At 52.1% G+C, this 14,251-nt stretch overlaps 1 protein-coding gene across 1 annotated transcript in view; it reads left to right on the top strand.

The window, feature by feature from the left end:
• Nucleotides 1-14,251, top strand: part of ATP6V0D1 (ATPase H+ transporting V0 subunit d1) — a 36,754-nt gene that overhangs the window by 19,081 nt on the left and 3,422 nt on the right. Inside the window, exons 3-4 of the mRNA XM_067004156.1 lie at nucleotides 4,971-5,149; nucleotides 8,447-8,526. Of these exons, the coding sequence (XP_066860257.1) occupies nucleotides 4,971-5,149; nucleotides 8,447-8,526 (259 nt within the window). The remainder of the gene's footprint in view (nucleotides 1-4,970; nucleotides 5,150-8,446; nucleotides 8,527-14,251) is intronic.

Below are 14,251 nucleotides of genomic sequence, written 5' to 3'. Positions count from 1 at the left end.
ACCCCGTGGGATATAGGGATGATCCTGGGTACTTGTGCACAAACGCAGGGAAGCAGTGCTACAGCTGATCCCAAAATATTTCCTGCAGCTGCTTTTCCCCAGCCCTGAACTGAATGAGCTGCAAGAGGGAAGCACTAGATGTAAGAGCGCCTGCATAGTAATTTAAAGCTGTCTCTAGAATTCACACAATTTAGAGCACTGCTCTGATCCCGCTGGAGTTTTCCCTTTTATCCCAAAATAAACACATGTTTCTACAGTGATCTGAGTAACTGCCCAGGGCAGTCTCCCAGAGACTTTTGCCTTGCATCGGTCAGCACTGAAGTCTGATGCTGGTTTTGGAAAGCATTGAAGTTGCCTGAGCAATACCTTAACCCATCCCGCACGCTTTGGGATGCGGCCGTGTACCAAGCTGCACAGTCAGGCTGCTCGCTGCTGCGCTGGCTGTGCTTACGCAGCGCCGTTTGGTTGGCCACGAGCACTCAGAATAGCTTGGCATGACTCAGGTCACTCCAGTCTGCAAGCCTGGATCGGAGCCCGCGGGGGGAGGCGAGCTTTTTCCTGCACAGGGGGAGAAGGGAGGCTCGGGGTGGATACCCCTGGCCTTTCCCTTCAAGCCGTGGCTCTGGCAGCAGGGCACACAAGGACCCCAAGCCCCTCTCCCCTACCAGGGGCTCTGCTCCCACATCAGCCCCCCGATTGCTGCGTTTCACCGCTGCCACCGGGGCTGTCCTCCTGACCCTGCGCAGAGCAGCTGTTACACTGCAGTCTGGCAGGGCTTTCGGAGGATCCCTGAGAAACGCAGGTCATGCAATGTTCTGTCATTAGTCATGCTTTGTGACCACTTGCGGCATTGTTTACGGTTTCTTTAGTATCCTGGAGCAGAAAGCAATAAAAAACCAACCTATCTGCTGCGGGACAATGACTCTTTATGATTAGATTAGGAAGTGGGGGAGGGAGAAGCCGTTACTGTCTTGGGGTCGCTGCCTCGCAGGGCTCTGCCCTGGTGCCTGCAGGCTGCGTTGTAAACGCCCCACGTGATGAGCGTTCGTGCGTTTTATGTGCTCCCCTGGTGAAAAGCCTTTCTCAATATTCAGCAGGCCCCTGCAGTCTTTCCTGCGTGTCTTGTTTGTCTGGGGCTGTACTTAATAAATCCCACTGGAGGTAAACATACATCACCAAATTACCTGTATGCAGCCATTGCGTGGGTCTTTCCTCTCCGCGATCTGCTGGACAGGCATCCACAGATCATCCACGGATCGCCCACGGATGCCTGTCCCAGAAGTTAGCTTCCCGTGCCTGCTTCTGCTCTGTTTTCCTGGGGTCGTCTCTGCTGCGCCCATCTGCGACTGCACCTCCCAAAGCCAGGACTGAGGACGGTCTCTCTGACCTGCTGCTGGAAGGCAGGCTTTCACACCGCTCCCCACGCACCGTTTGGCTTGTTTGGGCATTGTCCCAGCTCTTGTTTTGTGTGCTGAGCGTTGCCCGGTCGTACGGTGCTGAGCTGGGTGCTGCCGGAGGAGCGCAGGTACTGCTCCGGTCGTGTCGGACCTCAGGAAGCCGTCAGCCAGCATCTCTCCTGCTGCGAGTGATATTTCTGTGCTCGATAACTCCTTCCTGTCCCCACGTAAGAAAGTCTGCTCTAGTGTGAACCAGTATTGATGCTTCTAGGAATCGGCTAAAACCGTAGTTCTGTGAATGTGAATTTCTGGAATACGCCACACCTCAATCGAGTGAGCGAAAGCAAGGCAGGATGTAAGCGTACACGTGAAATGCTGTCTGATCACCCAGCCAGCCCTTTCAGGCCCTGTGTGGGCAGGTAGCAGCTCAGAGCCAGAGCATAAAGCACGTTCTTGCCTTGCAGGCTGCAGCAGGGCTTCGTGGTGCTGCGAGCAGCCGGCTGCTCCTGTTTCCTGACACGTGCCCTAGAGCCCGGTCCCCTTACCGGCTGCACGGAGAGTGAAGGTTAAAATGCTTTTGGAGCTCAAATACGCAGCAGGCTCGTGTCTTCCTAAGGAGCCCGGGCATGCATTAACCATGAAACGTTGGAAGCTGATAAGAACCTGATAGGCGATGAGGAAGGCAATGACAAAGGCCACTCTATTCAAAAAGTAGCTGGGGGAGAGCTGCTGCCACCAATAAACCTAATCCTTGGGGCTTGGGTGGAAATGCCGAAGTAGCCAGGACCTCTACTCTGGTTTTAGTACAGCTGTGCTACTGGAAGCAGATGCATTCTTGTTGGGACCTGGCACAGGAAAGCCAAGTGTTGCCCCATGCACAGATGAGGAGAGGCTTTTCCAGCTGCCCTGGCACTGGGAGACGTGCCTCACAGCCACAGCTGACTAAGCCATAACGATTTTTACTGGGTTGAAGCAGGGGCTGAGTATGAGCCTGGGCTTGCCTGAAGGAAATGGGATTCATCCTTAGCTAACTATCAGGAAGGGTTACTGGGGTGTGCTGGTGTCTGCCTGGCCTTGGCAGGCCCTACAAGACCTTTGTCCTGCTGCAGCTCTAGTTACTGCACAGGCTTGCAACACTGTCACAGAGGAAATTTAAAAGTGAAATTTCCTGCTGTTTTGCACAGGGTAACTCCTGCAAAGACGAATCTTCTTCTGACTGTGAACATTGATCCAGCACACCAGGGCTAAGGTGCTCTGAAGTCCTACAGGTAGAAAGGGCTCCAGGCGTTTTGTCTCGGTTCCTCTCCAGCTCTGGCCAGGCTCCTTGCAAGTCACAAACAGCTTGTGGAGAGCAGGACTCCTTCCTGAGCCTAGGAAAGAGCTGTGCTAGCCTACCATGAAATGATTTATTTCCTAGCCTCTTCCTCCAACGTGGAAGCTGAAGAAATGGTTGTGGTCCGGCCCTACGTTGTCACCTTGCTTTGGTGAGAGCCCTGTGTGGCACTGAGCAGGCCTGCGTGTGCCTGAGGGCAGGTGGCAGAGCTGGTAAATGACCCTTCTGCTCTGCCTTTACTCTGGCACACCTCACGGAGCTGCAGATGTCTGTATTTACCCGGAGCAGCCGCTCGCCGCGAGGGACTTGCCCTGGGCTCTTACAAACAGGCCCCTCTCGCTGCCGGGGAGATTGGGCTGCACAAACAGAAGGGAGGATAGTGACCCTGCAGGTTTCAGGCAACGGGAGGTTTCCCAGTGCCCCGCGAGCTGTGCTGCTGGCCGTGCCGTCCCTGCGAGGCTGCCTGGGGCGCAGAAGGGCGCTCTGCAGAAGTAATGGGGCCGGCGGGGCGCTGCCCAGCCCTGCAGCACCTGTTTGAGGAACTAAGGTGTGGATTTGCTCGTGGATGTGCTGCTTGAGTATATTTGAGCCTGCCTAATAAAAACGATGGAAATCTGCCTTTAACTGGCTCTGCTCACCTGCCTTTCCTGGGGTTCAAAGGGAAGCAGCCGCACGGTTAGCTTGGACACACAGAGCAGCATCCCCGTACCTGTCCCACCAGTGTGTGCTCAGAGCCTCGCTGTCCTGCCCTGCTCTGCCCGCTGCCCTTAAAGCTTCAGCTCCTGCTCCCTTGCTTCAGGACCTGGGTACACGTGGGGAGCCTGAACCGAGCAGGGCTTGCTGCTACCGCTCCAGACTCCACAGCCCCTCCTGCCGTACAGATCGAGGTCCAATCCTGTCTGTTTTGGAGCAGCTCCTGCCGTGGTTGCCTTCTGGTCTTTTTCACCATCTTCCTGCTAACTTTATAGAGTTAGAGCTCTAGCAGTCAGAGCAAGGAGGCACAAAATCCCAATACACCCTACTCTTTCAGCATCTGAAAGATGCTGCCCTTCCTCTGACCTCAGAAGCTCTTCTAGCTTGATGTTTCTCAGGTTCCCAGCTCTCGCAGCATGGTTTACTTATGGCTCAGCTTGTGGTGAAGGTGCCTAGAGCACCACTCCTGCTCATGCTTTTCCTTGTGTTTGCATGGCACCTTTATCCCTTTGTTTAGACCCTCTGCTAGGATGAGGCCACCAGCTCTCACATTCCCAATCTTCAGGCCATCTGTGCCTCCTTTCACCAGCTGCTCAAAGCACTGAGGGATGTTTCTCGGTCTCATGCTCTCATCTTTGCTCCCCAGATGAAACTTGCTTTGGTGCCTCCTTTGCACTTCACGCCCCTCCCAAGGCAGCCTGATCCCTAATCCTATCTAATTTAAGCAGAGAACATGGTTAGGGACTTCATAGCAGGGGCTAATGTGAGAGTGTGCATCTGTTTATGGTAGAGGGGTGAAAATGCTTTGTGTGGTTCCACGAGGGGATGAATAAAGGTTGTGCCAAAGCTGCCGGCCCCATTGTTTTTAGGAGGGACCGCAGAAGTGTGACCTTTTCTCCATATCTTGGCAAGGTGCAGTGGTGCTGCTGGCACTGAAGCTGAGCTCGAGTCAGGTTATCTGCGGATTCCCCTTCGCTGCGGTGCTGAACGCTTTGGCACGGGTGACCTGCTCTCTGCGGAGCAGGCAATGCGAGGGGAGCAGTGGGAAGGCTGGAAGGACGGCTGTTCCCAGCTACACAGCCAGGCTCCTTTAGGAGCTGTTAGGAAAAGCCTTTGTGTTGCGAGGGTGGTCAGAAACACTGGAGCAGAACCCCAGGGAGGTTGTGAGCTACACATCCTCGGAAATGACTCAAAGTTCAGCTGGACAAAGCCCTGAGCAGCCTGAGCTGGCTATGATCGGAGCAGAGGGTTGGCCAAAAACCTCCACAAAACTTCCCTTCCCATCTACTGTTCTTCACTGGTCAGTAGGAGATGCCAAAGGGATGCAGTTGAGCTGTAGCACGAACCTGAACTTGGGATTACACTTGACTCTCTATATCGAGGCAGGGAAGATAAGGAGATGTTAAGGAAGCAGCTTGCTAGCTCTTTGTGGGAAGGGTGCATCTTTCTGGAGATGTTCACGGGGTCTGCAGATGTTCACGTCTGGCACCAGGTGATGGTTTTTGCATTAGCCCATCTGTGACAGGCTTTGTCTTGGGTTCCTGCAGGTACAGCTACATGATCGACAACGTCATTCTGCTCATCACTGGGACTCTGCACCAGCGTTCCATCTCCGAGCTGGTGCCCAAGTGCCATCCTCTGGGAAGTTTTGAGCAGATGGAAGCCGTGAACATTGCTCAGACGCCCGCGGAGCTCTACAATGCCATCCTGGTGGACACTCCCCTGGGTGAGTGGAGCCTTTCAAAGTACTCCTCAGCTGTGCGTGGAGCAGACGTCCCTTTCCCCTTCCAGTCTATCAAGGTCCAACTAGGTCCAAGTCGTGCTCCAGGAAGACAAAGCAGTGGGTACTGTGCAGCTGTGGCTGTACTGCCTGTGGTGGCTGGGCTTAAGTTCATGTTTATGCCTGCCCTATGCCAATTTCTCCATCTGGAGGGCCACTGAGCCCTGTGTGCTTCAACAAATGTCCAAAGCAGCGCGCTGGTAGAGCAGGCTGTTGGGGAATTTGGTTTGTGTGAGCCAAGCCTTGAGCTGTCAGAGGAGTGCAGGTGCGGTTAGATCTCATCTGCCACACATACCCACTTGCCAGCTCTTCTGGGAATCGTGCCCTGAAAGCAGGGAGGAAGGAGAAAGCTTGAGAGGTCTTAGAGAAAGTGATCTTTGTAATAATTGTCGTTGGACACGTGGTACATGCCCTTCCTTAGCAAAGGCCATCAGATCATAGAATGACTTGGGCTGGAAGGGACCTTAAAGATCACCTAGTTCCACCCCCCTACCATAGCAGATCCTCTGCTGTAATGTTGTTCTACGTTCCAGCACTTCTAGTTGGATCGTTGAGCAATGTCTTGTAGGCAATTTTTGTAGATAACTATAAAGTTCTGCCCATGACACTGATCAAATTAATTCTGTATTGAGGAAAGCTCTTTATATGCCAAAACCTCCCAAAACAAACAACAGCAACAACAAAAAGCACCCAAAAGCTTTTTAAGCTGTTTAGATAGCAGGGCCCTGCACTGAGGCACTGTCCCAGGGCTACAAGCCTTGACCGGGAGGCACATGACGCTGTAAAAACAAACGTTTTACGAACAGCCAGTCAGACAGACAGACATGTTCTTTAAAGCTAAAAGTTGTAGGAAGTGGTTGTGGAGAAAATATGGAAGTCTCTTTGCAGTAGTAGGAGAGGTAGTCACAGGAGACTTTCTAAATTAGCATCTGTGGGCACAAGTAATGAGGTACGCCTGAGTCAGTGATTAATCATTCTTTTGGGCTTGCTAGAAAGTGCAAAACACTTAAATCATCATATTGTCTTTGATGGCAGTCATCGTTTTTGGAACTAAAAGTGCTTTTACAAATGATCTCTGTAGTAATGGGGCAAATCAGATAGTTGTCATGGAAAATTGACTTGCCAGATAGAGCCCAACAAAGGAGGGAAAACATGTCTAAAGAGGTCTGGCTACCCTCGAGCGTCTGAGGAGGGAAGGAGCATCTGCAGCAAGGCCGATGCGCTGAGCTGGCATTCCCTGCGTGTGGGTGTGAGTGTAGCTGAGCGTGGTGGGCTCACCAGGTGGGGCACCGCAGCGGGAGAACCGCTGCACGCAGCGGAGCTGAGCCCGCGGTAGGGATGATGTGTGGGAAGAAAATCCTCCTCAAGGGTAAGCGTGAACCTTCCCACTCTGGGGATAAGATAGAACCAAGTATTTCAAAGGTATTATTAGCTCTCCGAAACCTTAAAGCTTCAAGCTGTGCATGGAGTGAAAACACCTCGTTACGCTGCCGGGGGGTTCTGGGGAACGTGGCTGGCAGTTGAGGGTCTTTGCTCTCGTGTTCGTGCACTTGTACATAAGCGAGCTCTGCCTGCTTCTGCCCTGCTGGCCCAAGTTCTTCAGACCTTTGCCCTGGCTGTGCCCTTGAGGCTGTGTACCATCTAGTGTGGCATTTCTTCAGCAGGAGTACGTGGGGAGTAGCCGTGTTGCCTAAACAAGCAAGCACGCAGGCTCCAGTTGTTTAACTTGCACTCCTTCCAGTGACCACACGCGAAGAAACAGCAGCTCTATCTCCTACAGGACTTGAATAGCTACGTGGCTTGGTAGGAATGCCTAACCCCAAATGGCTTTCATAGGTTAGCAGGGCAAAATAAGTCTTGCTGTTAGCCTAATTTGGGATATTGGAGGGCCAAGAACTGAAATAGCTGTGTTCTCATTCCTCTGCTACTCTGAAGTAGCCACTGCTTAGCTATCTGGGCTAGCCAGTGAGTCTTGCAGTGAAAACCAGTCCTGGCACACTCTGTTTTCACTTCTGCCAGCCGTAGCGAGCCGTGTTCCTCTAGCTACGTGGCATTGGTCTCTGATGCTGTTGCAAAGAGTAAGTAGCAAAGAAACTTCTGTGGGGGTTAGCCCCTGCTCAGGACTCTCTGGATCCCCAGCGTGGCTGCTGTCCCTGCCACAGATCTCGTGCAGTGAGAGTGGTGGGCACCAGAGGCATGAGCCTGCAGCGTTCCTGGTTCAGCAGAGCACTGGTCAGCTCTTGGTGTGAGCACAGTGTCCCTTACCCACAGCCGGAGTGCGGAACTGGGAAAGATCATATTTCTCTCTGCAGCAAATTCAGCAGAATTGGTTGCTGAGGGAAGAGTTGAAGAAGTCAGACAAGTCCCATCAATGGGTCTTATTGTGCTCTTGCTAACAAGAGAGTGGCACGACAGCCTTATGTCATGCTAGATGTACAAGACCCATCTTTATCTGCAGCTTGCAGCACCCTGAGCTAGATCTGAAACCCATTTGTGTTCTTTAGGTGGCGACAGCTTCCCAAACACCCTCCCAGAGATACTCTGGCAAAGTGTCTGGGCCGAGCTTCCCACCAGAACACACTAGTTCATCCTGTCTCCTGCTGCTTACCTCAGGCTAGAGAAATAAAAGGAAAACGGGACTGACAGACCTGCCAGGGGGAAACCACTCCTGACTCCAAACATGGGGTGTCCCAGGCTGCAAGGGCTGTGGTATCCCCATGTCTCCTTAACCCACGTAAGATGCTGGAAGAGGAAGAAGCACACGAGCTTCCTCACGACTTGCAGCCTCACAGATGCATAGGCACTGCTGCTGTGCTGCAGCAGGCAATTCGGAAGCCGTCTTGTCAATTCTGAGAGCCTACATCTGGGAACAGTTTTGGGTTTGTTTTTTTTTTTTTTTTAATGTGGGCTGCTCTGGCACTGATGCTGGGGGCTAGAGCTGAGAATTTCTGCTAGGAATGGGCTGTTAACTAAACGGTAGGACTGAAGGGTCAAGAAAGTCTTCCAGAGGTGAAGAAAGACTTCCAGGTGAGTGCCCCAAAAATGACTGCAGCCTGGAGAGCCGTGGTGGAGCCTGAGGTTTTAAGTCACAGTAATTTGGTGGCACTGAAGGTGAGTGCCAGACCAGCTCAGCATAAAGTGTGCTTCTGCCTGGTATTGTTGAGGGCTCTCGTACTGCTCTGGGAAGGGCTGGGCGTGGGTCTGGTTAGGGCAGCGCTAACTCTGTCTGTGGCTCTCTTTCAGCTGCTTTCTTCCAAGACTGCATATCCGAGCAGGACCTTGATGAAATGAACATTGAAATCATTCGAAACACGCTGTATAAGGTAAATGAGACTGGGAAGGGAAAGAGATGTTAACTTCCCTCGTTAGTGCGACCACAGCTCTGCCCAGCCAGGAGGTCCAGCCGAGAGGCTGGTTTCTTCAAATAGAGGGAAGAAGGTATTCTCCTCTTAGAATAGGTTCAAAAATAAATTTGCTTCCTCTCTGTTTTCTTCCCGGGAGTGGTGGTTGAGTGAATGTGCACAAGAACGGGTACATCCTCTGGAAAGTAAAGATCATGCCTTTGGAGGGGCCTGGCATCCGAACACCCAGCACGGCAGTCAGGGCACCGGAGCTAGGCTGAGTGAGTTTTTTTGGAGCTGTCAGTGTCAAGAGTCTGTGCAAGAGATTTTTGCAAAGGTCCTGCCTTTGAATAAACTTCCTCAGGTCCCAGGCAGGCAGGAGAAGGCCGCTGCTTAACCAGGTGAGTTTAGACATGAGGTTACTGCATTCAGAGTGCTAAAGTGGCTTGATCTTAAACTTGGCTGAAGCACTTCTGTGGGCCTGGCCGTCTGTACCGAGCTCTTTCAGAAGAGTCTCCAACAATCTGCTCAAGCCTTCAGTGGCTGTGGTAGGGATTAGATGCTCTTGGTGGAGCAGCACAAAGAAAAGTACAGCTGGGGTGGAGGAGTCGGGCAGGCTGGAGAGAGCGTTGGCACAGGGACATGGAGGGGCTACGGCACCTCCTGGTCCTGAGCCTGCACGGGAAGCTGTCAGCTCCCCTGCTGGCCCCGTCTGGTTTTAGCTGGCAGTATAAAAGCGTGTGTTTATGTGCAGGCTGTGGCTATCTCTTCATCTTGACTCTCTGGATTAAGGGCGGGATGCAGATTGTATCTGCCAACCTTGCTTTGACTGGTCACGGCCAGCTAGCAGTCACTGTGACCTCTGCTTCCTAAGGAAGCCTTGACCCGTTTGGAGAGGTGGAGAACAGGTCAGGCATGAAGGGAAGAAGGCAAAGGGAGGGGAGAAGCTGCTGCCTTTCGGCAGTCATGCCCAGCTGCGTGTGGCCTCTGGCATGTACTGATCTTTTGCTATAATGGGGGAAGGTATGCCGGTACGCATAAATACCTGCACCCTTGCAGGGTGCAGAGCTCCGTATTGAGCCGGGCAGAGGCAGGGAGCAGAGCGAGCACAGAGCAAACAGGCTGGTGGGTGCCCTCTCCTTGGGTCCCAGCTGCCACGTCCTTTCCATCTCCTTTCTGAGGCTGATACTCCTTTGGATTCTGCTTTTCCTACCCCTAAACGGAAGTGTCGCTGCCTGGTACCTCTCAGCGTGTGCTGGGACTGGATCTTACTAACGAGCAGCCCCCAGGGAGAGCAGGGGCAGGCTGCTTGCTCTGTCAGTAATAAATCACGGGGATGCAGGGGTGGAAGAGGTGACTGCAGCTTACAGGTGCTCACAGATGCAGCCCCAGGGTCTGGAAAATGGATAACACAATGCAAATAGTCTTTGTAGGCAGATTAGAGAAGTAAAATCAGGTCTGATGTCTCTGTGGAGCTGCTCTGAAGAGCACAGCAGATGGGTGCCTGGGATAGATGCTCGTGGCCAGGAGGTGTTAGCATGGTGAGGGAAGACTTGAAGCGCCCGTGCTACCTCCCAGACCTACTGGAGGCACTTTTTGAAGGATTGGACAAGCACACAGACAAGGTTTGAGGAGGATTCATATGAAAAAAGCAATTACAAATGTTTCTTTCTGAAAGCTCTTAAGTAAGCAGTGGCAACTGAGAAGGTTTTTGAATATGATTACGATGAGGAGCAGAAGATAAAAGCGGTCAGCTCTTAGAGCAGAAGGAGGTCAGCAGTGGAGGCATGCCAGCATCATAATCTTCGCTGCTTATTCCTTCTTTTCCGCATCTTTATTGGATATGTTGAAATGAAGCTGGCTGGCTGCTAGCCTTTGCTGGCAACCTGCCTGTAGGAACCTGCCGAAGGAGCTTTGTGGCTGGACAGTAACATACAGCAGACACATCTGGGGATAAATGTGGAGTGATACATGGGAGAGACAAGGAGGGAATCCTAATCCCAGTTGTAGAGGTTTCCTTCTTCCCTGCTACCACTAAACAAACCCTTGGGTTATGACCGACCTCAGTAAGTGTGTCTCTGTGTGAGGCAGTCCGTTCTTAACAGCAGAACAGGAGTGAACTGCACAAACATCACCGTGCTGCTGCGTACATCCGTAGTGCATTCGTCCTGTGCATTTCCTGATCTGTTCCTCTCCTCTCTCATCTCAGAATGTGAAGAGCAGAACAGGAGAAGTTGCTAAGAGGGACATAATAAAGGTTTGGGTACAATGACTTCTGTATGGGAAACTACAAAAAAGGTTCGGGTTCCTCAGCTGGAAGAGGAGTGAATCATGATGGAAATTGTGGATGATGTTGAAAAAGTCAACATGGACGGACTGGCCACAGATCTCCCTTCAGTCTGGATGTGAAAGACAAACAAGACTAGCAGGAGGCAGAGGGTAATTGAATGGTGTCATGGAAATAAAAGACTTCTGAAGATTATTAAGTGCAAGCACATGGCCATTTCTGGGATGTGGTTTTCTGGACAGCAGAAAGTTTCCTGTAAATTGATATCATCTGTGGAGGGGTCCGCAGGGGAGGGTACCCAGCGCAGCTTTCCTGCAGCCTATGTCTCCATGATGCCTGTGATGGTGAATCCTCACTTAGTGCTGGGTATCCAAGTTCACCCATTTTTGCTTCTAAGGCCTAAAACTTGCTTGTGAGCTCTGGGAAAGGCAGAGTTGGGACTGAACCTTTTGTCCAGCATCCTTCTTCTGTGGACCTCAAGCAAAGTTCAATATCCGTGCCCTTGTTCCTGCGATAGCTCTGCAGGGTGACACTCTGTGCTTACCTTTCTTCACAGGAGAGGTGCTCCAGCCCCTTGATCATCTTCGTGGCCCTCTTCTGCACCCGCTCTAACAGATCAGCATGCTTCTTGTGCTGGGGGCTCCAGACCTGGACGCAGGACTCCAGGTGGGGCCTCACAAGGGCAGAGCAGAGGGGGACACTCACCTCCCTTCCCTGCTGCCCACTCCTGCTGATGCAGCCCAGGATGCAGTTGGCCTTCTGGGCTGCAAGCACACACTGCCGGCTCACATCGAGCTTTTTGTCCACCAGAATCCCCAAGTCCTTCTCTGCAGGGTTGCTCTCAATGAGTTCTTCTCCCAGCCTGTCCTCATGTCTGGGATTGCGCCAGCCCAGGTGCTGCACCTTGCACTTGGACTTGTTGAACCTCATTAGGTTCATGTGGGCCCAATTTTCAAGCTTGTCCAGGTCCTTTTCGATGGCATCCCTTCCTTCTATTGTATCAACTGCACCCCTCAGCTTGGCATTTTCTGCATGCTTGCTGAGGGTGCACTCGATCCCACTATCTATGTCATTGATAAAGCTATTAAACAGTACCGGTCCTAGGACGGACCCCTGAGGGACACCACTCGTCACCGGCCTCCACTTGGACATAGAGCCATAGGCCACCACTCTCTGGGTGTGACCATCGAGCCAACTCCTTATCCACTGAATGGTCCACCCATCAAATCCATCTCTCTCCACTTTGGAGACCAGCGTGTCACGTGGGACCGTGTCAAAGGACTTGTAGAAGTCCAGGTAGATGACATCGGTCGGTCTTCCTTTGTCAGCCGATGCACTCACTCCATCACAGAAGACCACCAGATTGGTCAGGCACGATTTACCCTTGGTGAAGCCATGCTGGCTGTCTCGAGTCACCTCCTTGTCTTGCATGTGCCTCAACACTGCATGGAGGATCTTTTCCATGATCTTGTCAGGCACAGAGGTGAGGCTCACTGGTCTGTAGTTCCTTGGGCCTTCTCCATGTCTGTTGTTACCAGTTCACCCTTCTCATCCATCACAGGGGTTATACTCTCCTTGGCCTTTCTTTTCTGAGCAGCGTACCTATAGAATCCTTCCTGTTATTCTTTGCATCCCTTGCCAAGCTCAGTTCCATCCGTGCCTTGGCTTTCCTGATCCCATCCCTGCACATCTGCACTGCATCCCTGTACTCTTCCCAGGCCATGTGTCCCTGTCATTCTTCTGCGTGTGCATTTCCTTCTTGCACTTCAGTTTGACCAGCAGGTCCTTGCTCAGCCATCCCAGTTGTCTGCCCTCCCTGACTGCTTTTTTACACAGGGGGATGGAGAGTTCTTGCACTCTAAGGAAAACATCCTTAAAGAGCTGCCAGCTCTGCTCAGCTCCTTTGTCCCTAAGGACGGTGTTCCAGGGGATGTCATCTACTAGGTCTTAAAATAGCTTGAAGTTTGCTCTTCAGAAGTTCAGGGCCCTGACTTTGCTCTTTGCCAGGCCTGTATTCCTCGAGATCACAAACTCAAGCAGGGCGTTGTCACTGCAGCCCAGACTGCCTCCAGTCTTGACCTCTTTAATGAGCTCTTCTGCGTTGGTGAACACCAGGTCCGTAACACTTCCCCTCCGGTTGGTTTGTGTAATACTGGGCCAAGCAGTTATCCTCAACGTACTCCAGGAGTCTTCTCGATTGCTTACAACCTGCTGTGTAGTTTTCCAAGCCGACAGTCCGGGTGGTAGAAGTTCCCCATCAGGAGGAGAGCATGCAAGCACGACACTGCTTGTAGCTGAAGCCCAAATGCCTCATCCACAGGCTCCCCTTGAATGGGTGGCCTGTGGTAGACCCCAACCACAAGCTGTCCTTTATCGGTGCGGTCTTTTAACTCTCACCCACAAGCTCCCAACCTGTCCGTGGCTGTTTCTCAGAGGCAACTCTTCACAGTCTATCCCTTCCCTAACGCAGAGGGCAACACGCTCTCGCTTCCTTCCCTGCGTATCCCTTCTGAAGGGTTTGTAGCCCTCTGTTCCTGTGTTCGTTATGTGATCCATCCCAGCACGTGTCCGTGACAGCAGTCAGGTCATGTTTGTCTAACTGCACCGTGGTTTCCAGCTCCTCCTGCTTGTTTCCCATGCTGCGTGCGTTGGTGTGGAGGCACTTCAGCTGGGCTGCTGCTCACATCACATTTCTGTGATGTGTAGTGCTCACCCAGCAGTGCCCTTGTGCGCTGTGTGGTAACAAATATTTACCGAACACAGTAATCCAGGTGCTTTTCTGGAGCTGAGGGTGTCCAGCACACGCATTTGTGGTCCATCTTATGACAAGGCAGAGGTTTGTGATGTCTCAGCATCGTTGCTTTGCCATTCCTTTTATGTGATTCTGCTTGCAGCTCTGTGCAGGGAGGTGTTTTAGCACATGATGGTTTCTTCTGAGAAAGTTTTTGCTGAACAGCACTTTTAGCCGTGCTCTGCCTCCATGGCTCCCCGTGGGAGATAGAGTCATCTTCCAGCTGGATTATGGTACATCTCCACAAAGGATTACGTTTCCTGGAGGCAGCCTAGCTGTGCCTAGCCTTGTGTGATTTCTGCAGTGCTCCAGTTGGGATGGAGACCAAGCGGCTGCAGTGTAAAAAGAGAATTACAGAGAATGGCTGGTTTCCTTCACAGATGTCCTGTCTCATCTCGACTCCGCTTACACAGGGCTACTCTCTGAGCTTAGGTCTTGCAGCTATAGTTGTGTGGCTTGGCATGTTTATAGAGGCCAGAGCGGGGTCAGGAAACCATGTGAAACTTCAGCGAATGCTTTGGAGTTAGACCACTCAAAGGAGCAGAATAGGCTTTAACCTTGTTGCCTGGGGTTCTGCCTGCTGTAAGCTCATCCAGTCACTTGAGCAAACCAAACCACAGCCCTTCATG

Source organism: Anser cygnoides, chromosome 12 (assembly GCF_040182565.1).
Source record: "Anser cygnoides isolate HZ-2024a breed goose chromosome 12, Taihu_goose_T2T_genome, whole genome shotgun sequence".
Lineage (NCBI taxonomy): Eukaryota > Metazoa > Chordata > Aves > Anseriformes > Anatidae > Anser > Anser cygnoides.
This window is presented reverse-complemented; position numbering and strand designations above follow the sequence as displayed.